The following is a 26462-nucleotide window of genomic DNA, read 5'->3' on the forward strand; positions in this document are numbered from 1 at the left end:
AACTTCTTGACAGTTTCACTTTCATTCAGTTTCATTTTCAAGGAATAAGAAAGGTGTACTTCCTCAGCTGGAATCAGAAGAGCTTGAAATGGAACCGTGTGGGTCAGAAGTGTAAGTAAGTCTTTTCTGATAACATAATTTCTGAGTCTTTGAGGTTTTTTTGTTGTGTAGGCTACAAATCTTTAATTTTACAGTAATATACTTGATAACTGATTATTAAAATGTAGGAGTTTGCTTCAATTCAGACAGAGGCACAATTAATGCCATATTGTGTTGGATTTATCAACCCTTTCCTTTCATCCAACAACACAACTCTCAGTTTGCTCTTTACCTCAATTTACACTTCTCAGCACTTGTGTAAGAATATCACATGAAATATAACTTTCAAATTCAAAGTAGCACTTCTGTAATGAAGATACTTAATTCAGTCATTGAAATGATCCTGCAGAAAACGGAGCAAGTACTAGGAAAATAATAATCAGAAGTAATCCCATCTTGCTTTGTGTCTATTGGTCACTGAAATCATGACCACATATTTATTTTATTTTCATAGGTCTCATCATAAAAGGTAAGGATGGATCAATTGTTGGAGCCAATGGAGATGGATCAGGCACTGGGAAGCATGAGTGGCCTTGTTTTTAAAGGCCATCATAATAATCTTGATATTTTTAGTTTTGGATTTCTGGTGAAAATGTAGAACTCAGGGACCAGTATGTACTACAGTAAGTGGGAGATTAACCATTCCCCTTGTCTTCTTAACTAATCCATGAATCATGTGCACACGAAATCTCAAGCATGGATGCCAAATGAATAAAATAAACCCACCAATTACTTGGGCCACTAGGCTGTGCTATAATAAGCTCTTTTGTACTTACAAATAGAACCTAAAAAAGGCTGTTTCTTTTGATTCCTTGAGAGGTGCTGAACCTTCATCGGGGCAGTGATCAGAGTGTTAAAGTGGGGACAGTCAGTGTATTGTTGCTACTAATCTTGCTTGTTCAGTTTTGTCTTCTCTGACACGGGTTTAGGCAGAAGTTTATACAGCCTGTCCGAAGTTCAAATATTTAGAACTCAACCATATAACAAGCAGAAGTTACAAAGTTATCAAAGTCACAGAACCTGTTTTACTGACACTTGCTGCACACTCAGTTCCCCAGAAAGAGCCGTGTTGCACATAATGACTTTATTTTTGGCTTCTCCTACTGTCTCATGCTGATCAGGATGTGGAGATGAATGAGGATGAAGGCACAACCAGTAATGCTCGCAAAGGTGAACAGGTTGGTCCACATTTTTTAAAACACATATGTTAATATCTGCTCTGATGTGAAGAGGCATACAATACACAACTCACTTTGACTTCAACTGAAATGTGAAATGCTGCCAGGAAATGAATTGCTTGAATGTAGATCTAATAAATTCAACATTCAGAATCATTCCTTCTTATCATTCAAGTTCACGTTCCCAAGGGTAAAAGCTGTTTATAGGATTTGATCCCTTTTTGATAAGTGTTTTGGTTTCTTAAGGAGCTTGCACACTGCTCCAACAAACTCCAAAATTCTAAAGTTTTACCCAATCCAACATGGGAAACAGTTTGTAAGGGTGCTGCACTCCTACAGTAAGTTTACACGAGAATGGTCATATTGTAAATGCTTTTTAGAAAAAATGGAACCACAGTACTGTAATCGCAGAAATCAGAAGAACATTCAATGATAAAATTCCTCAAGATGTCAGATAACATTTCAACTCAGTTGTTGGTTGTTGATTGAACTGCATGATATTAACCTTATTCACGGCAATGCTAATTTCGCTATTGCAGCCTCTCAGATTGACGTCATTCAGAAATGCAAATTCAGCATAAACATATCATCGGTACTGGATGGAGCCATACGTGGCTTTAAACGGCCATCTTACAACCCAAATTATAGCATCAGTGTCAGTTTTTCAGATGACATGGGGAATGAAGAAGGGTTACATGGAGTTTTCTGTGATATTTCAGAGGCTTTTTATTTTGCAAAAAAAACACACACACACACCTTGCACACATAGAACAATCCTCAATCACATAACATTTAAAGAAAAGTTGTGCTAGACTATAAAATATAGGCCTACAGTAGGCTAGTTGGTAGGGTAGGCCTACATGTAACCTTTTTTGTGTTGCAATGTAAAAATATAGTATGTTCAATGTAAAGTGTCATATAGCCTACAGTGCATTTTCCATATGGTTTAGGTGTAAGCTTTTTTCATTTGCATGTGCAAGAAAAATACAAAAAACAGTGTGCATGAGCTTTTCGTGCATTGCAGGGAAAAGTAGGCCTAGATAGTATCACGTGCCAGCTTTTTATTTGTAAGTGCGATTTTCTTGATGTAGGCTATACAGGACTCATAAAATGGTTGCGTTAGTCTTCAGGTAGCCGCATAGAGCGGTAGTACAACGTCATGTCGTCACACGGTCAGTCTTGTGTTGGTCGCAACCGCTTCCACTTTCGTTTTTGTTGTCTTACATTTTCGCGACGAAAGGCTGGCAAATTAGGTGAACATGCGTATGTCTCTTGGAAAAATCCAAATGGAGAAAATGAAAGAACCATGTTAAATCGTGATTGTCGAGTATTTGGTGTTTTAGTGGTAGCCTCTTTCACCTGCGTCACAGGTAAGGAAGACGAATTAAGTATCGTTGAAGGCTGTCAAGTGTAGGCTTACTATGGCCTATTGTGGAGATAAGCTGTATGTCACAGATGGTTGATATGCGGTTTTTTTTTTATCTTAATAGTATTTTACACTATTACTTATTTCCAAATACTTTCACATTCCCTTGGGATTGTGGGAATAGTGAGTTCAGTATGACGAGAGATGATTATGCGAGTTCCTAACACATCTCTTCTCTACCATGACTGTCAAATGTCTTTGACCCCCGCCGATCATCATTTTCAAAGATTGTGTGGAGTCTCAGGCTTTCCTGAGGACACAGTAATGAACCCAGAACAACACATGGGTGCATCAGGCTCAGAGGATGGTGTATGTATTTGATGTGGTCATTTTCCTAAGTTGTCAGTGTGTCGTTTTGTCTTGTAGTGGTAACACACAACTATTATGTATACAGTATACATTACTATTTTATATACAGTATGATTTATCTATGACATCACCTATGAACACAAACATCTTTGCATTTATTTATTCCAAGCCTTTTACAGAATTTATACAAAGTAACCTATTTGTCATCCATGACTAAGTTGTATTATACAGAATACTCACCGTATCACCTTTTGTGCAGGAGCTGTACTTGTCAGAGAATGACCTGACAGGCAAAGTACCCTCAGCCCCTCCTCTGGCTCTGGGCACAGCTGTGTTACACGCCAGGGTGAAATGGCCAGAAGGGCATATACCAAGGAAGGACTTTGCTCTAAGGAAAGCTCTTCAGACATGGCTAAGAAAGGACTTGGGCTCTGCAGTGGAAATAGAAGGCTTGCAGCTTGAGGATACTACGGAGTGGGCTACGGTTGAAATATATCCATCAACAGGTTAGGTTTGACATATCTTTTTAGGTGTCCACCAAAATGTTGTGTTCTATAACATGTTGTTAGCCTGGCCATCAGTGTTGGGAAGTAACGGCATACATATAACAGGATTACATATTTAAAATACAAAATGAGTAACTGTATTTAAATACGTATACATGTGGTGTATTTAGAATACAGTTACACTGATCATTTTAAATCATTCTAACATATAGGCCGAGGCTTTTCAAACTTAAATTCAATTTTTTTTTTTACCACTAACTATGTTGCATATATCTATCTCTCCGGTGGCTCCTGTCTCTTTCCCTCTGTGTTTATATTCATAGCTGAAATGAAAAACCTCGGGGAATGTAGAATGTGAAATTAGTTTTGTTGTAGGTCAGGGTCTATATCTAGCCAGCATATTTTAGGCCGTGTTATAATGTGACTAGTGTTTGTATTAATGTGAACTATATATGGGCAGCGTAATTATTAATGCATAAATGTATAAATACATTTTAAATTTAAACTGAAGTCAGTAAATCACTTCCACGACAAAATTTAACATAAAGACATTATTTGACAATGTTCTTGTTTTAGCTCTTGACATAGTTCTGGACCAGCAGTTTGCACAGTTAAAGTTAAAAGACTCCCGAGTCATCACTGTACAGTTTCACAGAGATAATTCACAATCAGTGACTTCAATAAAAGACCCAGAGCAGCATGCAGTAACTGAGACAGCCACCTCTACATCAGAGGAGGTAAGATGTCACAAATCACCCAGTTTGTGCAGTATGTCTCCTATGTTGCAGGCTCAATGCTTTTATCACTGCAAATAGTATAATCCCATCCATTTAGGCTAATAGAAATTATATATACTATCAATAAGATCCTTAATTTTATCATATTGTTTCAAACTTTGAACAGACATACAGGAGACGCAAAACAGGAGATGTTTCATTTGTCTGATGTATTCTTTCCCAGATCACTCTCCCAGTGGCCCTGACCATGGCAATTGATGTGCAGAAGTTGGCGCCTGACATTCAGGAACATTTAGTTGAAAAATTCAGCAAATTCAACTCAGGTGCCAACACTTTCACAATGTCAGGAAGTTTACCAGACGTGGATGAATTCTTTACAGAATTCTGCAGCACTATAAACCCCAAGACAAATGGAAGGGGCAGTGCTTTACAGAGCACACTATCCAAGGCGAACAGTCACATGACAGTCCCCCTTGCTCATTATTGGTACCTGAATCAAGTGCACAGAAATGAGATGGAAAGGCTACAGCAAAAATATAGAGTCAGAATCCACAGTGACGTCTCTATGCATGTTGAAGCTGACAAGGGTGCCACCAGTGACTCACTAGCAAATGCTTGTCAGGAATTTGCTGAACTTTTCCAAAGGTGCTCTGATAATCTTGAGACAATTTCCCTACCAAGTGTGCACCAAGATCCTACAGTCATGATTGATTTCATGAAGGACATTTTGAGAGAGGAGAGAAAGTTAATGCTCAATGTGTCCGCTCAGAACTGGAGCCTCTTTGGGCCAGAAGAAAACATTTCCACAGTACAGAAAATAATGGATGTAAAAGCCAACATGGATGATCTCAGAGTGAAGACCAAAGGAGGCAATCCCAAAAGTACAGCCTCAAAGGAGCTACACAAAGAATCTGAGAGGAATAAACAAAGAGAAGTCCAAATGCCTCATGCATCTGTCCAGAACGTCGAAGAGCGTGTAAAGGTCAGTTATCCTACTGCAGAGAAGCCCCCCAAGAAAGTGTTGCTTAAAGAAGTTAAATCGGATGCTCTCATTGACCCTCTTTTGACCGATGGGATTCTCATGAATGACATCCACTGGGAGATAATGACGAATACTTTCAAGATGCAAATAGAAAGCATTAAGACTAGATTTGGAGTGGCTCTGATGGAGAACAGGTTAAAGGACAGTGTTACAGTCAGAGCTGTAGGGAATCGTGCGAGTCTGGAGGTGAATGCTCTCAGGGCATTGATGTCTCTTTATCAAAAGGTTGTCACGAGAGCTATGTGCTGCCCTTTGCAAAATGTATCCCTCCTTCAAACAGAGAAGGTAAAAATGCATCTAAGTGACGTCCATGAACAGAACCCATCTCTTGCTGTCAAGGAAGGCTCTGGTAGCAATGGAGTCTGGATGCTGATTGGCCTTCCAGATCATCTATGTTTCGCAGTAAGAGAAATCGAGAAGAAGCTTGGTGGACCTGTCTTTGACGAAAAACACAAGGACATGATTGGATTTGACCGACATACTGAATTCCTGAGACCGTTTTCTGATTTACCAGCATGGAATGGATCAGAGGGTTATGAAGAAGTGCAGTGGGGAAAGGGAGCAGCCTCTGGGGAGGCAATTTATGAAGATGTTGAAGAGCCAAGGGGAGCAGATAGAGGCGTTTTAGAAGGGGTAGGGAGTCCATTTCTGGGAAAAGAAATATTGAAAGGAGGAAATGGATCAAAGTGGGACAAAGAAGATGTGTGTAAAAAGGTGTTTCAAAAAGTTGAAAGAGACCAGCCAGATGGAACAATGACACACTTAATCAAGAAATCCACACTTCCTGGGTTTAAAAGATGTGACACCATCGTAATTACCTATCATATTCCCAGCGGCATTCAGTCGGTAAGATTTTTAAGAAGTGTCTTATGCACTGTGGCATAGATTTGCTTGTATCTTACAAAGTAACCTTGAGAGATCTTGGGAGATTCTTTTAGATACAGAAACAAAAACCCTAAGGGCAGCTAATTAATTGCAGTCATCTGGCACAGTATAAAAAGTCATACCGTTTAAAATAGTGTCACTTGACAAAGTGGTTTCATTGTAAAGGGCTTGGGTGTTTATGCCTATTTAATTTTATCACTTATTAATTCTTGAAATATCACTTCAATTGAGAAATAATTTCAATGGTGTGATAAATGGTGTTATATGAATGATTTACATTACATTACAATAACATTCCCTTATTTGTATTTAGAGAAATCATCCCAACCCAGGCAGACGTTTCAAAGGGGCTCACCTAACAGCATACTTACCTGCCATTAGAGAAGGACGGGAAGTGCTTGAACTGCTAAGGAAGGCCTTCAAACAGAAATTGGTCTTTACTGTTGGGACCTCACAAACAGGAGGGGGTGATTATGTGATCTGGAATGGCATCCATCACAAGATCAACACTCATGGTGGACCAGAAAGGTAGGTGATCATTAAAGAGCATGTTGATACTTCATTCATTTTTTCTTGGCAGGATTTCAGTGAAAGCAAACCCAGGGAAAGTTAGGCTTTTTTTCCACCAATCTGCAAAAACATTTCTTACCAATAGCTTTTTTAACATGTGTCTGTAGACTACCTTCTGTAGACTACCTTCTGAAGTTTGTCAGCTGCAACTGTGCAGGCGTCTGTGACACTCTCAGGTGCTGCTGTAAAAAGCAAGGAGTCAAGTGTATTTCTGCTTGTTGGAACTGTCATGGTAACTCTTGCCAGAACATCAACCAGCCAGAAGATAACAGGCGTGAGGAAGTGCAGGGGAGTTGAGGGATGAGGTTTGTTAAATTTTAAACTGATTAAGAAAGTTTTGTTTTGTAATTGTTCAGTAAAACCACTTGTTATGGATTTTTTATGGACTTGGAGTCATTTTTACTCAAAACTAATGGCTGGGATAGATTCAGCACCCCTAAAAACCCCTAGTTAGACATCTCAAAAGCTAATATTGGTCAACAAAATGTTTTCATTATTTTCGCCCAGTCCCTCTGGGCACCCCAAACTTGATGGGCTCTCCAGGTTAGTGTTAATTTCGTCAGACGAGACGAGAGGAAATATGTTCGTCAACAACCTTTTTTTTCCATGACTAAGACGAGACGACGACGAGACGGCACTAATGTCCTGAAACACTAACTAAGATTATCTTAAGATGCATTATTGTTGACGAAAAAAGGACGAGACTAAAATGTTTTGCATTAAATAAAAACTAAGATAAAATCTCTCTTCATTTTCGTCTACAAAATGAGAAGACAGAATATCTAGCTGTTACGTTTTCAAAATATTCCGAATGAGTTCATGCTCCTGTAGGCTATTCTACGCTGTTGCTGCAACCCTGTGGCTGCAACACGAAACTACATGGAACAAGAACACTGGAGATTTCTGCCAGAGTTAAGCTAACTACCTAGTTTTATGACACAATGCTACATACCCAGAAGTTGAAGCTTCTCTCATACAAACTAACATCCCCCAGAATGTCCATACGAAAATGTTTAGCATGTAATGTCAACTATTTGACTAGTTACACTGATGATGCAAAGTTTGCTAGCAAGTAAGCTAATATGGAAAGTTCACTAGCAAATTAGCTATGGATAAGATGGAGAGTTTGTTTGAGGAATGTGTTGCCTTTGGGCGCATATCGCCATCTAGCGTGGCGGAGTAAAACATTAATACTTGGGTCTACGACAGTGTTTCTCAAACTGTTTCAGACGAAGGACCACTTAACTAACCCTAGCAAAAAAAAAAGAAAGATTAGACCTACTTCACCAGTATATTAGTCTACCCAATAGGCCTACTCTCTGAACCACCTTGCTTATTGTCTTTGCACTTTGCTTATTGTGTCAGAGGATTCATATGATTTAAACTGGCATATCTTACATAGACAGTGTTGCAGAACTGTTTGGATTTACATACAAGTTGGTTCAATATTGCAAACAACTCATCTATATTATATTTTGCCACGTCTGCTCGCGGACCACTTGGGATAGCTTGCGGACCACCACACTTTGAGAAACACTGGTCTACGAATATCATGACAGTGGTCCTTACCTGTGCATGTAAACATACTGACTGACAAAAAATCAGAATGAGTAATTATAACAGACGAGTAGCTCTATGGACACACAATATTGTTGGAAAATTGAAATGTGTGAAACACTATTTGACTCAAATGGTAATCAGAAATAATTTGTTATAAAAAAAAAGACTAAACTGTTTTGACTAAAACTGACTAAGACTAAGATACCTTTAGTTTTCATTTGACTAAAACTATACTAAAATGACGAGACTTTTAGTCGACTAAAACTTGACTTGACTTGACAAAAATCATATTTGAATGACTAAATATGACAGACTAAAAAGGACATTTCGTCACAAGACTAAGACTAAATTAAAAATAGGTGACAAAATGAACACTACTCCAGGTGTTTCCCCGAGGATTTGGCCGTGGATAAATTGGGAGGTGTTACTAGACACCTATAGGAACACATGGTAAAAAAAGCTATTGGTAAGAAATTTTTTTGCAGATTGGCGAAAAAAGCCTAACTTTCCCTAACTAATATAATCTGATAATGACTAATTAGCCTAAAACCAAAAGGAAAAATGTAAACGGATGAATCCTAACCCAAACCCTGAAAATAATTACTATTACAGACATCAGTGTGATTGTTAATTTGATCCTGAATCCTTCATTTTTTTCTTTCCTAGTGGCGGCTACCCAGATGATAACTACTTAATAAGAGTAAGGGAAGAACTCCGAGCGAAAGGCATTGAGTGAAGAATCCCACGGCTCAACTCATAACCCAGAAGAATTCATTCAAATGCATACTTTTTCATGTAATGTACCAGAATCTGTAATGTGGAATTTAAGCTAAAATTTTGGCAGGACTCATCTAGACAGTCTAGAGGACGCATGTCATTCTTCACAGAGATGTGACCTCTAGACTGTCACCTCCACAACACTAGGTTAAATCATAATAGTAATATAATCAGATTCAGAGTATATTTTGTTAATATTAGGGCTGTCAAAATAACTGATTAATTTCGATTAATTAATTTGAGAAAAAATAACTGATTAAAAAAAATAATGCGGATTAATCGATTCCGTATGACCTTTGACCCCGAGCCGTTCTAGTCAGTAACCATTAGACTGTAAAATGAAGGAGAGAGAAGAAAATGTGCTGCCTAGATCATTGATTGGAACATTTACTTTTACAAAATGGCCTGATGGTGTTAAAAATATAAAGTGTTGATTAAAATAAAGTCCTCTGCAATGTCTGCAGCAAGGAATTTGCATATCACTGGAGTTCAATGCAAAGAAATAGTGTTGACATTGAGGGGAGTGTTAATTTATTTTCATTGTGTCCCCAGGTTATATCTGTGGCCTGAAATGCCTTGTAGTGAAAAAAAAAAACTTCTTCCCGAAGCACTTTTGAATTTATTTTCTCAGCATATTAGGTCATATTACAGATTATTATGGCCAAAATAATAATAAAAGAGTTTTTGAACTTTAATGTCACTAATGCTGATTATTCAATGATTCGATTTGAATTTAAATATTTCAAATACTGTCACAGGAAAAATTATATATGCGATTAATTAATCACAGAGTGTGTAATTAATTCGATTACATTTTTTAATCGATTGACAGCCCTAGTTAATATATGTTAATTATTTGATCTGACTTTGATATTGTATCAATTTTACTCTCAGTCAATAATTACCTTCATAAGCATCAATGTTAATTATAGACAGACTTTGAGCACTCCATGGGGCAACACAGGGTTAGTGTCAGCCGCACATGTAACACACAATAAGGGTTTATCACACACATCAACACGGGGATAAACACATGAGGTAGGCTACAACCAAAGAGACTAACACGCTAACAAATGGTAAACGCAAATACAACTACTATAACCGACATTACATAGCATTCACTCGCACTGCATTCTGGGAGACACTCATTCAACATCAGACATATGTACATCCACCAACGCTACAATGTTTGCTTAAATTGAAAATCTATGTTTATTCTTTGTTAAGGGATGTGTTAGTTGTTATAGGCTACTGTCATTGCAATAAAAAAAAAATGAAAGGAGAAAAAAACTCACCTCCACACTTATTCCATACTAATATCTTGTCTACCACTTGTTCACATATGGTTAGCCTAACCTATACACTATACTTTTTTCTATGGTAGCACATAGGCTACTGTAGGCCTAATCAGTGTGCAGATCTGCCATTTGTCTCTGCTAGCACTACTCCACTGGGATGTCAAAACAGAGCCTATACTTATAATTAATTCATAAGAATATTCCACCACTCCAGATTTCATATCAATTATAGTAAATATAGATAGATAGATACTTTATTGATCCCTAGGGGAAATTCAAGGTCACAGTAGCATACAGACAACATACACACACACATTCACTAACAGCAGAAAAAGTAATTAAAAGTATATAATATAAAAAACACAACTAAGCAATAAGGACTGTAGAAGATAAAGAATATACTAAAATAAAAATTATACTAAATAAAACTTAATCTAAATCAATTCTAAAAAACAGTATAGTGGGTGATTAATCAATCAGGTGCGCTTGCAATGACTGAAGCAGGGACTGAGCCTGTGGTCCTCTGTGCATAAGGTAAGGTAAGGTGCTCTTTGTGAATGAGTGTCATGGTGATGGTGCAAATGAGTAAGTCAAACAGTGCAAGAATAAAGTCTATATCTATATATAAATAACTATATTAAGAAAGGTATAAGTGTGGTCACAGTTCGGCTGTGGCATGGAGGGAGGGGTTGTGCATATGTAAGGGATAACGGCCGCCGTCTAGACCCTTTCATCAATAAAAACAAAAACAATGCTTGAACGTTCTATTTAGGCCCCAATCTACTTCCTCTGCATTAAGATAACATATGGAATGTTAAAAAGGAAGTCTTGTGGGGCCAACTATGATGCTGATAATGGAACTCTCTTGAAAGGGTCCATACGGAATTAATGGACGAGGGCGAGGGGCAAAAGGGGAGTTGCCTCCGCCCAAGTCCATTAATTCCGTATAACTGGACACACATCGAAGGCCGTTATCCCGCTTGCCACTGTAAAGTAAAGGAAACACGCGGTTCCGTTTAAAAAGAAGACTAGTTCAGCTTGTTGTACAACTTTCGTTGGCCCAGTTAGCTTGTTTACAGTTGATACTTTGCATGAATCTGGCGAAAGGTTGTGTTGAGCTCAACAGCCAATCGAAGTGCACCTCTAATGCGAGTGGCCTTTCGGTTTCGTTTTCATTGAACAAACAAGGTGCAACCAGAGCCCGTCTACGGATATTATTAGACATTCTCTGGTGCAACTAAAGACCACTGTGTGTAACTAGCCTACCCCAAACAAGAGCCCGAAACGGACAACCTGGAGAAACGTAAGGAGCCAGTGATGGATAAACAAATAGCGTGCGTGCGACAGAGGAAAAGTGCTTTGGTGTTGCTTTAAGAGTTTCTGAAAAGTTAATAGCCTAGCCTCGCAGTTGACAGTGACCAGGACCATGCGACTCTGCACATTATGACGAACGACGGAATAATTTGCTTAACTTGTGATTTTAGACAGTTGCCATTTCCAAAACTCGGGCCATGCCTTTTTTATCAGACGGTTGAGTTTTGGCAGTAGCAGTCAACAGCTTTCATTTTAGCTGATGTTTTCAGGATGTTAAAAGTCATAGCGTGTAGGCTGCCAAAATAAACACATTAAAGGAATGTATTTATCTAGATTTTTGTAATTTGCTTAACATCGGTGCTTGATGAAACGAGCCCGTTTACGGAAAATCTCTGATGGGCTAAACCGAAACGAAAGTGTTAGGTATACGCAGCAATTCGTGAGCGCTTGTTTAAGAAAAATCAACAGTTTTAATAGTGTGTGCAGACTATTTGCAACCATGTTGTGCTGTTTGTTTAGGCCTAAGCCTACTAGTTTACTATCTTTGCTTACTTTGGCGAAAGTAAACATTCAAATTCAAAATCCATTTTGAAAAGACTTTGGACGGTCATGTGTTCCAGGAAGCAGCCTATGTCTGATGGGTCGGAATATGTCATAAATGGACGTTCTTTTTGTCTGATATCTTAGACTTCTGTGCACTGATATCCAGGACATATTAAAACAATCTCTCAATAGGTTGGAAAAACATCTGGTGAAAATGGCTATGAACGGTCGTGATTCACAAGGAGATCATAGGTCTATGGAATGTGATGTACCAGGAAGCAATGTAAGTAATGTTTGGACATTTACATCAGAAAATATTCAGTAGAATCATTAAGGGTCACATCCTGAAATTTGATTGACTTGTTAGGCTAACTTGGATCCAAAACAATCCAGTTTATGATAATGTTTAAAATGTCAACATTTGTCAACAAGCTGTATAAAAGGATTCTACAGTCCAGTCTCAGAGGAGGTATTATGATAATTGGTACAATCGCAGCAGCAAGTCAGAGGTAGGCTGGTAGGATTATGCAAATGTACACTTATACACTTGGGATGTATTCATTGGTGTACTCTTTACTAGGGTCTCTGTCTCACTCATTACAGGGATTGTGGCCATCTTATACTTAATTATAAACAGCTCAGGTTCTTGAAAAGTGTAGTTCTTGGTCACACCAAGTGTATTGTGTGTATCAGTTAAATCACCATCAGCCACATGCAAAGGATCCACATAAATATCTGCATTGTTTATGAATAAAAATATGTCTTTCTTCTTTACAGATGGAAATACCATCACTGATCTTGCTAATTCAACATTCATTATCTTAAAAGCCTCCCACAGGTCCACCTAAGTCAGGTGCAGTAGGGCCTCCAAACCAGGGCACTTACATTCACCATGAGCAACAATCACAAATGCAACAAGACATGTCTTCCCAAGCTGATGGAGAAGCAGCGCCACACAGAGAGGTAGATATATTGACACATTGGTGATATTGTTAGTTGCTGTATTTTGATTTAAAGTTTCTGTAAAATGACATTATGTTTATACAGAATATGTATACTTTATCGGCCTATGTATATGCTTCAGCTAGCCCTCGTAAAAAGATTCTGCTCTTAATGAGAACATTGTTTGGAGAATATGCAAGGCACTGTTCCAAGCACCTAAAATTATATATTGTTGAACTTTTTCCCATTTTGGATCCTGCCATCTCTGCAAAATGCTAAACATGTTGTATGTGTATCACACTTTTAAAATGTTGGATTACAGAAGTGACAAAGTCACCAAATTATCAGAATCCTTGAACCTGTTCAAATGACATTTGCCACACTATCCTCCAGCAGGCTATCCTCCACTGCAAAATATAAATAATTACATTTAGTCAAAAAAATGTTATTGATATCTATCTATCTAAATGATTTTTCATTTATTTTGTTCTGTAGCTGTTCCCCACTACAGGATCTTCATCTGGTGTTGTAGACCCAGCAGGAACACAGGCACACAATCACAGTGATACTCCCCAAAGTTCTACGAAATCTGAGGTATAATAATAATAGATTTTTGTGTAGAGTTTCACCAGAGGTGCTATGGCCAAGGACGATGATGGACGATGATGACCAAGCGGCAACATTCTAATTTGAACAATGAAGCCTACCCAGAAGTGCGAAAAATTGTAATACATCAAAAATCCGCTAGTCTATGAACATGACACACCGAAGCGGTTATTAGCTATGTACAGACGCATTTGATAGACATTCGTAGCGCCCAATAAACGGCTCTGGGCATTTGTAAACCACGTTTCAAATACGCGAAAATGTACATGTAGTTCCCAGACCCCATCTCAATGAGATGAGGTTTGGCCTTAGCCAGGCTAACGTAGTATGGAAAACCTGGAAAAGTATGGAATTTGATTTTTAGTAATTTTCCAGGTCTGGATAAGTATGGGGAAAGAAAACAAGGGTATGGAGAAATATTTGTGTTTCCAGACTATTGCATCTACAGTACTAATCGCTTCACTCAGGTCATAATGAACCATCCCTACTGTTGTGTAGCTTAACTGCCAGTCCACATCGTCAATATACAATTATATGGTGGTCCTCAGAAAAATGTCCGACAAGGGGACCCTGGCACGAAAACTAAATTGAGAACCCCTGGTCTATGCAAGTGCCCTACACCATTGTGCACTGGTATGTTTGCGTAGCTCTGCTATTTTTGGCTAAAACACTGGTAGACTTTTTCATTTAGATTTTGCAAAAGTTACCAAGATATGGATACTTAATTATCAGATAAATCATTATTGCAAACAAAAAATACTGTCTAAGGGTATTTCTGAGGCCTCTGCCAGCAACTAGTCTCTATCATATGTAGGTTATGCTGTAGCTACGGAGAACTAAAAATGTGAGTGCACCTTTCAACACAGCGCTTCCTCAATGAAAATTATCCAACAATCGTCTTTTCTGAGGGCTAATAAGTTGTAATAATAATAAATAGTAAAGCCTGGTTAGCTATAGATCTAAAATGGCAAAATGTGTACAGCTCTAGGTCTTATTGCGCCCATGTCTTGTCACAGTCTTATGCAACATAGTAGCATATTATATTATATTATCATATCTTTAAAATCATTTATTTAAATAATAAACATTGACTTTGCACTTTCTCCATTGCTGAAATTAGGGCTCTCATTCAATGAGCAACGTGTCTCATGCATTAACTACTGTAAAGCTTTTGTGTGGCATGTGGGAGCGTTCAACTGATCTACTGATTGTTCGTGCTTAAGAGGATCTTTGTCATAGTAGAATTAAATCAAAATCAGAATCAGATAGATTTTGCCTCAATAAAAAAAAATAGCTTTTTGTAGACTTTAGACTTTTTCCATAATTTACCTTTCATTTGAGACCAGGATTATGCTTTTACACAAAGGGGTTCATGTGCAGTAAACATTTGATTGTCAGTATATAGAATGAAATATGAGTACTTTAGACCTTTATTTGCCAAGGTATGCTCATGTGTTTTGTAAAATGCCCGATGGAAACTCCCCATAGGACTTTTGGTTACCCAAAATGCATACTGACAATAAAAGGCTTACTGTGTGGCAACCTCTTGGTGTAGAAGCATAATCCTGGTCTCAAATGAAAGGTAACACTTTGAGGTTTCTTGTAGACTATTTGGAATGTATATCAGGGGTTCTGATATAGAATGACTACACAAAATATGGAATGATTACACAAAGTCTCTATTTTTGCATTTTCGTTGTTGCTTCAATGGGTGTGTATAAGATGGACTATACATCTGCACAACTAATATTGGATAAAACAACATGAATGTTCAATTTCTAGGGATTCCTGTGAATACTTCAATACCCAATAAGCTGCATCTACTTATTGCTAAGGGATATACACTGCAGCTAGAAAGTAGGGAGGCACCAGGCATTTTTGATCAAATTTAATTGAGACATAGTAAGATTAATCTCACAATCTAAAACACTATACAGATTGTACATGAACGATGTTGTCATATATGGATTCCCAAGAGTCCAAGCTTTTAAATGCTGTATAATATTACTATGCTAAATAGCAATATGGTGCATACAATTGATTTAGAATGTTGGGGGGAGGTGGGGACACTGCAATAGTCTATGAGCTCCGCTTGGTGAAAACAAAACCTTGTGGTTGTATTTATTCATTGAAAACTATGATGCGCTAGATAGAATGGCAAAATTATTTGTTCAGTTATAGCTGAGGTTTAGAGGGAGCCATTTCTGCTCTGAGTTTAGTCATTAGAATACGGCAATGTGATTAGTGTGCCATGACTCTTCTTGAATTGCATTGACACCTGAAAGCAACAACTGTTAACTTGCTATGCCTCCATGCTTTCCTCTCAGGATGTTCCCAAACATTTAGCTGCTATAACTAAGCAGCCTTCAAAAACCCCATCATCACCCTATACATCACATCAACACTTTGGACAATCCAGTAGAGATAGCCCGGTAAGTACAATGATATTGTTTGAGAAGTAGTACAACAGCACTGTGATGTACAACAGGACAGTATCTGAAGAACACTCTAGGATAGTAGTTTTCAGCCTATGCTTTTTACTGGTGACAAAGAAATTGGTCAAATAGATATTATGTAGAAAGCTGAAGAGTAAAATATCCATCTGCAGAAAAGGTAATGGTTGTGTAGATTTATTTATATTTCATAATTACCAGTAGTTTTAATCTTGAAATATATCCATACTTTCCAGCAACAGGCCCCCTTGACCCAAGGAAATTCCAGTCATCCTTCCACATATAGAGAAACAACAAGTTCAGTCCCAAAGAAATTCACTGAGGTAGGTTGACTCAACTTATCAACACTTCTGCTATCTTCAGAATCACTGACAGCAGAGATTCCAAGACTCCTTTCTACCCACAGCAAGCTCCAAGGCTAGTGATGTTTTGTTAAATCACCAGCAGAAAATATTTACTTGAATGAGTTAAAGGGAAACTTGGCAGGATTTCCCCCTCTGCTTCCCTTCTCACTTCTCTTTCCGGGACAGTAGTCTCAATGTTGCAAGGTTGGTTTTCCGCCTGGGGACACTAGGCGCAGCGGGGAAAGTTACCATTTTCACCGGAACAGGTCATTTAATCATCCAAATGATTTCTAAACGGGTTTATTACATTGAAATAGTTGCCAAGTTCCCCTTTAAATTTTAAGGTACAGTAATATCAACAAGCCAAAATAAGTTCATGCATAGTGTATTTTGCACTATGTATTATCATGCATTAACCCCAAACGTTCATCAATTTTAATGGTCTCTTCCACTTTTAGATGCACTTAAGGCCCCTGCATCCAAAAAGCACCTCTTACCATTTGATGCAGAGATGGCTGTTTCCAAACAGTACAGAAAGTGCTAGAGATGTATATTAAGGTCTATTCATGAATTTTGTGCTTTAAAAAAATGTAAATAATGGTCAGATGCAAATTCAACTTTATCCCAGCCTCCAGGAATGACAACAAATACCCTGGAACAAATACCAAGAGCACAAGAACAGTATGGCCAGATGTCACAACAGAGTCCCTTTGGCCAAGGTTCCCAAGATCAGGATGAAATGGTTAGCGAAAACTCCTGCTTTTCTGTACTTCGGTCAAATCAGCGCTGCGCAGATCTGGCTTAACGTAAGGTTTGGTTGTATTGAAAGATTCAGCCACATCTGTGCAGCACTGCATGATCGAACACACCCGCTGCTTTTATTTTTAAAGGGACACCAGGCAAGCCTGATGCTTTTTCTCTATGAAACTCCCCCTCGCACGGTGGGTACAATACAATGAACTTGCAAGCGGGATATTCTTCCTACATGCGGTAGGGATGGGCGAGAGAGTCTGATGTGGTAAAACACTGATACTGAACTGATATTTTTAATTGCGACAAACAGCGATACTGATTAAAATAGACGATAGATCCAAGTACGGTGACATCTCATTTGTACTCTGCTCCACTATTTGCTAGACATCCAGAGCTTGATTCAAACCCAAAATCGCTGCGCAAAGTTTTCAGGAAATAGGCCTACTTGTATTACACGCGAGAAACATAAAGGGTGTGGGTAATATGACAAAAAGAAAGTAAACCTGCTCAAATATGTTCATCCAGTAATTACTGAAAGGTGCATAATTTGAGGTGCTTGCCATCCAGTGGCAAATTAGATGGGTAATTTTTTTCATAAACTTTTGTTTATACTCAAAGATTTTTACATTTACAGTAGGACTTCATCTCTGACCACTTTCAAGCCATGGCCTTTTGAAATTTTGATATAAAAATTCAATGGTGTTGCTTTCTTAACCCTGACGTCTACAGTAGTTTGCCAGGTTTAAAAAAGTTATGAGAGGAAAATATTTTTATTTGGTGTAAAAGACACACATATGCCTACCTGTTTTTATGCTTTTTTGTTTGTTTTTCCATGGTTTAGTTTTGTTAACCATACCAGATAAAACCTTAGCCTACCGGCTATATACCGATTAATATATCTATTAATCTAACGACAGATTGAAAATATGCCAGGGTACAATAGACAAGCTTGACCATTTGGTAGGCTACTCTGATATCATTAAATGCAATAATGATGGTAGCCTACCTAGGAAATATGGTCACACTTGGATGGTCTTGGATTTTAGACTATCAACAGATGCTCAAATCTGTTGACATTCTGTTAATGATAATTACAAACCTTAACGATAAATTAAGTAATTGTTGTTTCCTTTTAGTTTCCCTGTATTGTCCAGGTAATTATGACCACTGCACTAGCGAAACGGCGGTCATATAGGTTTAGGCAGTTTTTTTTTCAGTAAATTTTCATCAACGATTTCTGAGAGACCGGGCTGCATGAAACATAGTGGGCACTTTTTTAGCGCACGTGGAACACTTAATTATAAAAAAAAATTACATGCACATGTTGAATGAAATTTGACTTGTGCTGCAATTAGTAAATCAATACAATTAAGACAATAAAGAGACCAAAACAAAACCTATACAACAGAAAACGTTCGTCTTAACACAAGAGACCTAACAAAACCTATACAACAGAAAACATTCGTCTTAACACATAGATTTGCAATTGCAAACTCTACCGAAATTATTTGTAGCCTATGTGGTCGTCCTCACGTTATCTGTCATTGACTTGGGCTACAGCGTAAAACTTTATCAGGTGACCAGTCGGCTAAAAATGCTTAGTTGTTTGATGCTGTATGAGACATTTTACAGCACAACAAAATGATTACACGTTGGGCTTAGAGGGCAAACTGTACAATTTTACTTGATCTGTAAGACAATAAAGAGACCAAACAGTACGAGAAGGAGTTATAGTGGGCTACTGAACTGTTAAAATCTGGATGATTTGATTAATTAGAATTTCACGTTTAGGGCGATTTATTTGAATGAAAATGGGTTTTCTCTTTAACTTCCACCACCGACACGCTCCCCTTGTGCTCCCATAGTTCAGGGTGGGCTCACCGCTTCCCAGCTCCTACACACAAACAGCATGGCAGCAAACAGGGAAGAGCTCGTTCCCAGGAGGGGCACAGTTTCATCAGTTGTTTGAAATTTGGTTCAGTTGATCAGGCTTCCGAGGGGGGTTTAGTACGAATTTTAGAGTTATTATGTTTATGACTAGGTCCCATTAAGTGGCTCACGCACAGAGACGTTTGGCCTCAGAGGTTGTAAATAAAAGTTGGCGCAAGCATTTGTTTCATTGTGTCTGCAGAATCACCACTACCAAACACTAGCTCTCTAACACAGAAATACCCTTGTCCCATATACTGTAAATGGGAATCAGAACACAAAAGAATAAGATTATAGCAAAGTGTATGATGTAGATAGGATAAATATTGATTGCAGAATAGAAAGAGGTACAGTAAACTAACTTAAATTACATACACATAAGAACACAACATTGTAAAAAGAGCTAAAGGAAATGGACAGAGGCGGACAGAGTACACAGCTTCATTACTTGAGTAAAAGTACAGATACCCTTTGCTAAATTTTACTAGACAAGTAAAAGTACAACAGTCAGATGTCTACTTAAGTAAAAGTACTGAAGTACTTGTTTTTGAGTACTTGACTTTGAAGTACTTGAGTATCAAGAGTACAAGAGTAGCCTACATTTTCTAAATATTGCATTACTACTGCCACAGTGCTTACATTTATGTACAGAAACGTCCTACATGGATGGATGGATTAATACCTTGGAGAATGTAAAAAGAATTGGAAGTAAAATCAAGTCATTTTCATCTTTTTACCATGTTGCCAGGGACGGGCAGTATTTCTAATACATGTATTTAAAATAGGCTACGTATTTCAAATACAAAATACTATTTTGTAATTGAAACACTTGAAGCACACTTAACTTGTTCAGAAAATTGAAATAGTCTGGCAAAGTGGGGCCACAGGTTGGCACATTCTCGGGATGGACCTGCTGCGTCTTCATCCATTGTTTCGTCTTATCTAAATCTGACCATGGAGTTGACTTTGGCGGAAAGCTGAAGGTGATTGCTGATAGGCTGTCCCAATCAGTGGCGCCTGCACAATCCAATCACGTTTGAGAGGGAAACAACAAATTGAGGGTTTCCGAGATTTTTCTTTTTTCCTTTTTTTTTAGAAAACGGGTACTCACAGTTATGGATAGAAATGTAGTGGAGTAAAGATTACAATATTTGCCCCTCAAATGTACTTGAGTAAAGTCATGAGTACTCCCCAAAAATGATACTCGAGTAAAGTACAGATCCCTCAAAATTGTACTCAAGTACTGTACTCAAGTAAATGTACTCTGTTGCTGTCCGGCTCTGGAAATGGAGGGATAGAAAAGTTCACGATGTCACGATGTACGATCTTGCGAGGATCTATGGCTTCTCCCGGACCCAGAGTTTTGGCAAGGCCACTCTTGTGCTGGTGCGCTGAGCCCCTTCTGCGGACGGCGCTTGCAGGTAGCCCGACGAGGATGAGATGAGGCAAAACAGAAGAGTAAGGAAAAGTACGAAAAGAGTTGGGAACATGTTGTAGGGGGATAGATGGTATGATGGAAAAGTAGAGAATTGAAAGTGAAGTAAATATGAAGTAGAAGAAGTCAAAGCCTCGAACTACAGGAAAAGTTGCCTTTTAAAGGATGAAAACTCCTACCCCTAACAAATCACTGGCTAGTTAAAATCCATAAGTTATAGACATCTCTATAAAAAGGGTGCCTCCCCCCATAGTGTTCAGAGTCAAGTCATCCTTTAATCATTCGGTTCAAAGATAAAATGCAGTACAGCATAGCATTATGATTATTATGGCTCTTTGCATAGAACTGTAGACTTTTACAGCACACAAGGCCCGACAGGTCCACATGTTTGCGCCTCACACGACTCTCCTATTGCAGTCAGTTGAACATTGTGTGTATTCAGCAACCAACACTGTTACAATCTGTGGATATATTTGTAGATATGTCTTAAAGGGATTTTTTGATTAAATAAACTGTATTTGTTCGTTTTAAATATATAGCATAGTTGCAGGTTCTGTTGCATGTTTGATAACATGTATGCTTAATTGTTTTCAAACAGAAACCATCAGAGGATCTGATGCAGCAGTCTCCCCCCCAAGATGTTGCAGCGGTCCTTGTGCAAATAAAATGCAAACTAAAAGAACGGCCACAAAAATGGCAAATGAGTTTACAGAAGGCCCTCCAGACATTTTGCAGTAAACTTCCTGGGAATGTTGAGATTTGCCGCCTACACATTTTGGACACCATTTCAGACCCATTGTCAGCAAAGATTATCGTAAATTCTTCATCAGGTAAGAAAAGATGCTCTACTACAATGGACCCCAAACTTTTTCTTTCGAGGGCCAGCTCACTATGACTGGCTCTAAGAGAGGGCCAGAGACTCGGAGTATATCAGCTTTGTGCTGTGAACAACAGCAGTCTACCTCAGTTGAATATTCCATTACATTTAATCATAGGCTACTGCAATTTAATACCATTGTTAGCTGTGTTTATGTTGCTATCATGCCATATCATTGTAAAATGTAGTTCAAATGAAATAATACTAATAAAAATACTTTGGCATTCCCAAAAGTATTAGCAGGGAGTCCCAAAAGTATTTTATTCAAAATGTGTGAACTCTGAACTCTGTGTCTTTGCAGACACAGCTCAAGTTTTGAACAACCAATATCCTACAAATAATTTAAAGTTCTCAAACAATGTGAGTTGTATGAAGTGCTGGCAAAAACATCTGAAATGACCACCATTCTAACTTTCACTCACCTGATGAGAACTTTGTGAACTCTATATGAACATTTGAACGAGTGAATAAAAAAATAGAAATAATTATCCCAGAAAGTCCCAGAAATATGACTTGAATAGAAGTTAAGTTAGTTATTAACAATTAATTGATAAACTTTTAGAATACTTTGAGCACTGATGCAGTCAGCATAGGTCTCTTACATTGTTTGCAGGTAAGCCTACATTTCATTCCGTTTTCGATGGCAAATGTGAAACAGCGCCAAAACAACTACCTGTGGACAAAAAGAGTATTACATGTGTACTGTTAAGACTTGCCATAGAGAATGAATGGGGGAAATTGCGGAGGTTATAGTTTGACGATGTCGTACTCCCATGCGGGCCAGATGCTATATGCCACGGACATGTTTTGGGGGGCCACCCAAAATGAGGTGGCGGGCCGTAGTTTGGTGACCACTGCTCTAGTACGATGGTATTATAGTTTGTATGTCATTGGTCCAGAGTCTTGAAATTATGTCTAATCTCAATTTAATAATTAATTCTAGCCTGTGAAATGCTGTTAACCGAAAAGACAGTAACACTAAAGCTAAAGGACATAAATGAAGAAGCTACGGTGAACTTCAAAACTGAAGTACCAGTAGATGAGCCAATAGATGAGCCTTCTCCAGTGCCAGCCTTCCGCACAAAATATGCAAAGTCTGGGGAAAAAGCACGAGAGGCATGTATAACAGTTACTGTTATTGCAATTAATGATTATCATTGCATTTTCTCTTTTTTGAAAATAGTATTTTGACAGTGACCAAACTGGTAATTCTTTCCTTTTTATAGATCCCAATAACAGTGAGTGCGGTTGTGGATGTCAAGAAGTATGACCCTCATCTTGCTAATAAACTCCTGAGGAAATTCAAACAACACATTACACAGGATAGTATTCTCACTGTGAGCGGGACCTTTGAAAAGGTGGAAGAATTTTACAAGGAATTCCGTCAAGTTGTTGGACAGCCAATAACAAGTAATACCCACACTGTGTCTGAACACACCAACCCCGACCAGATGGAGACCAGTAGAGAGATTAGTAGCGAGACTTTGAGGGTGCCACTGTATCAGTATTGGTACTTGAATCACATGCACAGGAAGGAAATAGAAAGTATTGAAGAGAAACATGGAGTGACGATCAAAGCTGATGTGTGTGTTTCAGTTGAAGAGACTACTGGAGCCAACAGCAAGTCAGTCACAAATGCCTCTCAGGAATTTCAAGAAATGTTCCTGAAATGCGCTGCTGATATTGTTAGTGTCCCAGTACCAAGTGTGGTTGCTTTGGTAAAGGAGATTCAGAGCTTGGATGACAAACTCATGCTTAATACCTCTGCCCAGAACGGGAAACTAGTAGGGCCACGTAATCATGTAGCCATAGCACAGAGAGAGTTGAATCTGATAGATTACAAGGATGATCCAAGATCAAAGAGATCTGAGAGTGCATGGCAGGACACAGCTCAAAACATGAATCTCCGTGAGAGATGGGATGCACCCAAAGTAATTGAGATGAACATCAAGGACCCTCTATTATCCAAAGGGCTGCACATTACGAATGGCTGTTTGGAGCTCATGAAGAAAGCTTTCAAGAAGCAAATTAAAGATCTTGAGAATAAATTTGGTGTTGACTTCCAGGAAAAGAAGACCGATGAAGATGTAACTATCACAGCTCAGACCAGGGGGAATCAAATAGTCAATCTGGAAATGAATGCCCTCAGGGCACTGATGTCTCTTTATCAAAAAGCTCTCACGACAACTATGTACTGTCCTTTGCAAAACGCATCTCACAACCAAACAGAGATGGTAAAGAAGCATCTCAGCGACATCCGGGAACAAAATTCATCTCTTGTTGTTGCAGATGGATTTGAGAGTGGAGTCTGGATGATGATTGGCCTTCCAGATCATCTACGTTTTGCAGTAAGTGAAATCGAGAAGAGGCTACCTGGACCTATCTTTGATGAAAAACACAAGGACATAATTGGATATGAGCGAGGTATCGAGTTTTTGAGACCGTATGTTGATGGCTTAGCATGGGAAGCTGTGAAAGAGAATGAAGAAATGGAGTGGGAACATGGAGCAGCAGGTGGGGAAGGAGTTTATGAGAAAATGGGAGAGCAAGGAGGAGCAGGATGGAAAGCAAATAGGGGATTTGAGGGTGGTGCAGAAGGATATGGATCATCAGTGTATGGAGCCACCAGTACTGGTCTATATGGAGAAGAGGAACGAAAACTAGGATCACCTGGGCGGAAGGCAGCAAATGGATATGAAGGACAAGAACAGAGGGAGACAGGTTCAAGAGAAGGACCAAATGGTAATCACAAAGGACTATCTGGAGGAAAAGATGGAAGTGGACCCTCAGAGGACGAGACCTGCCCTATCTGTATGGACGAGTTTACCGACAAAGAGAAGCTGTCGTGTGGCCATGCTTTCTGTAAGGACTGCCTAAGACAGTCAGTGGAAAGCATGGGTGCCAGCTGCCCGGTGTGTAAGAAGGTGTTTGGAAAGATTGTGGGAGACCAGCCAAATGGAACGATGACACACTATACACAGAGTCTATCCCTTCCTGGGTTTAAACGATGTGGCAGCATAGTAATTAACTATCAAATTCCCAGTGGCATTCAGTCGGTAAGGGAGTGGGGGGTATTTTTTTAAATCTTTTTTGTCTGTATGTAATTTTCCTAATAACCAGGTAGCATACCAGAAAAGTAACAGGTTAATATTCTGCAGTAGAGGTTTAATACCGTAATAATATATAACAACTATATTGAAATGCTATTTTCTCTCAATTATTTTTGGCAGAACAAACATCCCAAGCCAGGTAAACCATTCCTAGGTACACATAGAACAGCTTACTTGCCAGACAACAGGGAAGGGAGGGAGGTACTGGCACTCCTGAAGAAGGCCTTTGACCAGAGGTTGATATTTACAGTGGGCACCTCACGCACCAGTGGCACGGATGACTGTGTGACCTGGAACGACGTCCATCATAAAACCAACATCCATGGAGGAGCACAAAGGTAGGCGGCTAATAAAATAGATGCTACTCAGCAATGCTGTTTAGCACATAAAAACAATGCATCAGATATGTTGCAGGATGTATTAAAAAAGGGAAATTAGCTTACAAACACAAATGGAATTGACTGTGTTGAATTTAAATACATAAAGGCTAAATGGGGATCTGGGTTGAAGTTGGCTATATCCCATTTATCCAGTGTGAAAGTATTAATATATCTGAGGTGTTATGTAGTTAGATAGTTTATTTATTTCTTTTTATATTCATGTTCAGAAAAATGTAGCCTAAAAGGTTGTCATTAATCTTACTTTTGCTTCCTTTGCCAGTTTTGGCTACCCGGATGATGACTACCTGAAGAGAGTGCGAGATGAACTCAAAGCCAAAGGCATCGAGTGAAGAAGCTGCCATATTAAAGGCTTAGATTCAGACAGCAAGGGTGGATGTCTGTGATAGTATCCAAGTATTTAGTCTTCTGACCTTTCTGTTCTTAAGATTACTTACATATTTGATTAATATCGGGCTGTTTGAATTGTGTGTGATCATAGCAATGTTGGGAACTAGCAGGGAAATCTCAAAAGTTTATTCTACTGAAAATGTCTTGGTTTTTCTCGCTGGTTTTTCCCCCTAATATCTTGTGATGGAGTATTATATATATTGGGGTCTTCAAATCAACTAAAATTATTTTTTTTTTAAAACCATTGTATGGAACTTACATTAATTTGTTTAAAACATTTTTAATGCCTCAGAGGAGGGAAAATATAGTTGAAAATGTTTGTTGCCATTATGAATAATAAAAATACAACTGCCAGTTTGGAATATCTTGGGTGTTTAAGTGTCATTGTAACCTCATTGTCATTGCAAACCTGGAGTGAACAAAGTATAAAGTATAATAGTGCCCTTTTCATGTATGCGCCTATTCATCCGGTGGCCATTGTAAGCCAGAATGAGGCTACTGGGTGCTCTTGCCATCGCACCTCTGCAGCAGATGGCAGTAATTGCAACTTTTGCACTTTTCTGGTGCACTCCAGCTCTTCCTGTTCACACTGTGCCTTCTCGGGGGTTTCAGACCGTACTGCTTTGGATTATGGGCTAGTTGCTCTATGCATTTTCATCATCATTCATTATCAGGTTCAAATAATTATCGTAACCCATTGGTGTGGTAGTTTGTTTCAAAATATTTTTAATTTCAGAATGAATTGTGGAGTTATTGATTTGAGTTTGTTTAGAAGGCTGGAAGGTGACTCTGCACGTTACAGCTTCCACACACAGTTGTGTTCCGTCAACGCATGCCAGTGGGTGTTCCCGACGGTAGCTATGCAAATGACTTAAGGTATAACCGTAATTTGATTGGCTGGTGCTGTCTGTTGTTCGCTTGTTCGTAATTTGATTGGCTCGCGCCGTCCGTCGGTGCAGCAAAAGTTGAACTTCTCAACGC

General features: G+C 38.7%; 2 protein-coding genes across 12 annotated transcripts; both read left to right on the plus strand.

Moving 5' to 3' along the window:
• Positions 1-71: 71 nt before the first annotated feature.
• Positions 72-9357, plus strand: LOC125301673 (E3 ubiquitin-protein ligase DTX3L-like). Of its 7 annotated transcripts, none has more exons than XM_048254340.1 (8): positions 554-568; positions 1221-1277; positions 2931-3012; positions 3272-3518; positions 4095-4255; positions 4479-6143; positions 6496-6710; positions 8979-9357. In XM_048254340.1, exons 2-8 carry the CDS (start codon positions 1234-1236, stop codon positions 9046-9048), a joined length of 2484 nt encoding a protein of 827 aa, XP_048110297.1. In that variant the 5' UTR covers positions 554-568; positions 1221-1233; the 3' UTR covers positions 9049-9357. The 7 variants fall into 7 exon arrangements, with proteins under 7 accessions (XP_048110301.1, XP_048110297.1, XP_048110300.1 ...); XM_048254343.1 differs by lacking the exon at positions 554-568 and adding an exon at positions 708-722; XM_048254344.1 differs by lacking the exon at positions 2931-3012 and adding an exon at positions 72-111 and having other exon boundaries at positions 554-1277.
• A 2052-nt stretch (positions 9358-11409) lies between these two features.
• On the plus strand, positions 11410-25845 carry LOC125301675 (protein deltex-like). Of its 5 annotated transcripts, none has more exons than XM_048254352.1 (12): positions 11410-11721; positions 12437-12527; positions 13073-13207; positions 13682-13780; positions 16120-16224; positions 16482-16568; positions 17218-17331; positions 21305-21536; positions 22527-22699; positions 22810-22821; positions 24814-25031; positions 25354-25845. In XM_048254352.1, exons 1-12 carry the CDS (start codon positions 11705-11707, stop codon positions 25421-25423), a joined length of 1353 nt encoding a protein of 450 aa, XP_048110309.1. In that variant the 5' UTR covers positions 11410-11704; the 3' UTR covers positions 25424-25845. The 5 variants fall into 5 exon arrangements, with proteins under 5 accessions (XP_048110309.1, XP_048110305.1, XP_048110308.1 ...); XM_048254348.1 differs by having other exon boundaries at positions 11413-11721; positions 22810-24639; XM_048254351.1 differs by having other exon boundaries at positions 11413-11690; positions 13022-13207; positions 22810-24639.
• The last annotated feature ends 617 nt before the right edge of the window (positions 25846-26462 follow it).

The sequence above is a fragment of the Alosa alosa genome, chromosome 10, assembly GCF_017589495.1.
Source record: "Alosa alosa isolate M-15738 ecotype Scorff River chromosome 10, AALO_Geno_1.1, whole genome shotgun sequence".
In the NCBI taxonomy this organism is placed as follows: domain Eukaryota; kingdom Metazoa; phylum Chordata; class Actinopteri; order Clupeiformes; family Clupeidae; genus Alosa; species Alosa alosa.

Coding starts and splice junctions, on each gene's coding strand:
- LOC125301675 (XM_048254348.1), top strand. Junction 16,569..17,217: donor TCCCAAAGAAATTCACTGAG/GTAGGTTGACTC, acceptor ACTTTATCCCAG/CCTCCAGGAATGACAACAAA. Junction 21,537..22,526: donor TATCGTAAATTCTTCATCAG/GTAAGAAAAGAT, acceptor AATTAATTCTAG/CCTGTGAAATGCTGTTAACC.
- LOC125301673 (XM_048254339.1), top strand. CDS start 2,848: ATGATTATGCGAGTTCCTAACACATCTCTTCTCTACCATGACTGTCAA. Junction 4,256..4,478: donor CCACCTCTACATCAGAGGAG/GTAAGATGTCAC, acceptor ATTCTTTCCCAG/ATCACTCTCCCAGTGGCCCT. Junction 6,711..8,978: donor ACTCATGGTGGACCAGAAAG/GTAGGTGATCAT, acceptor TTTCTTTCCTAG/TGGCGGCTACCCAGATGATA.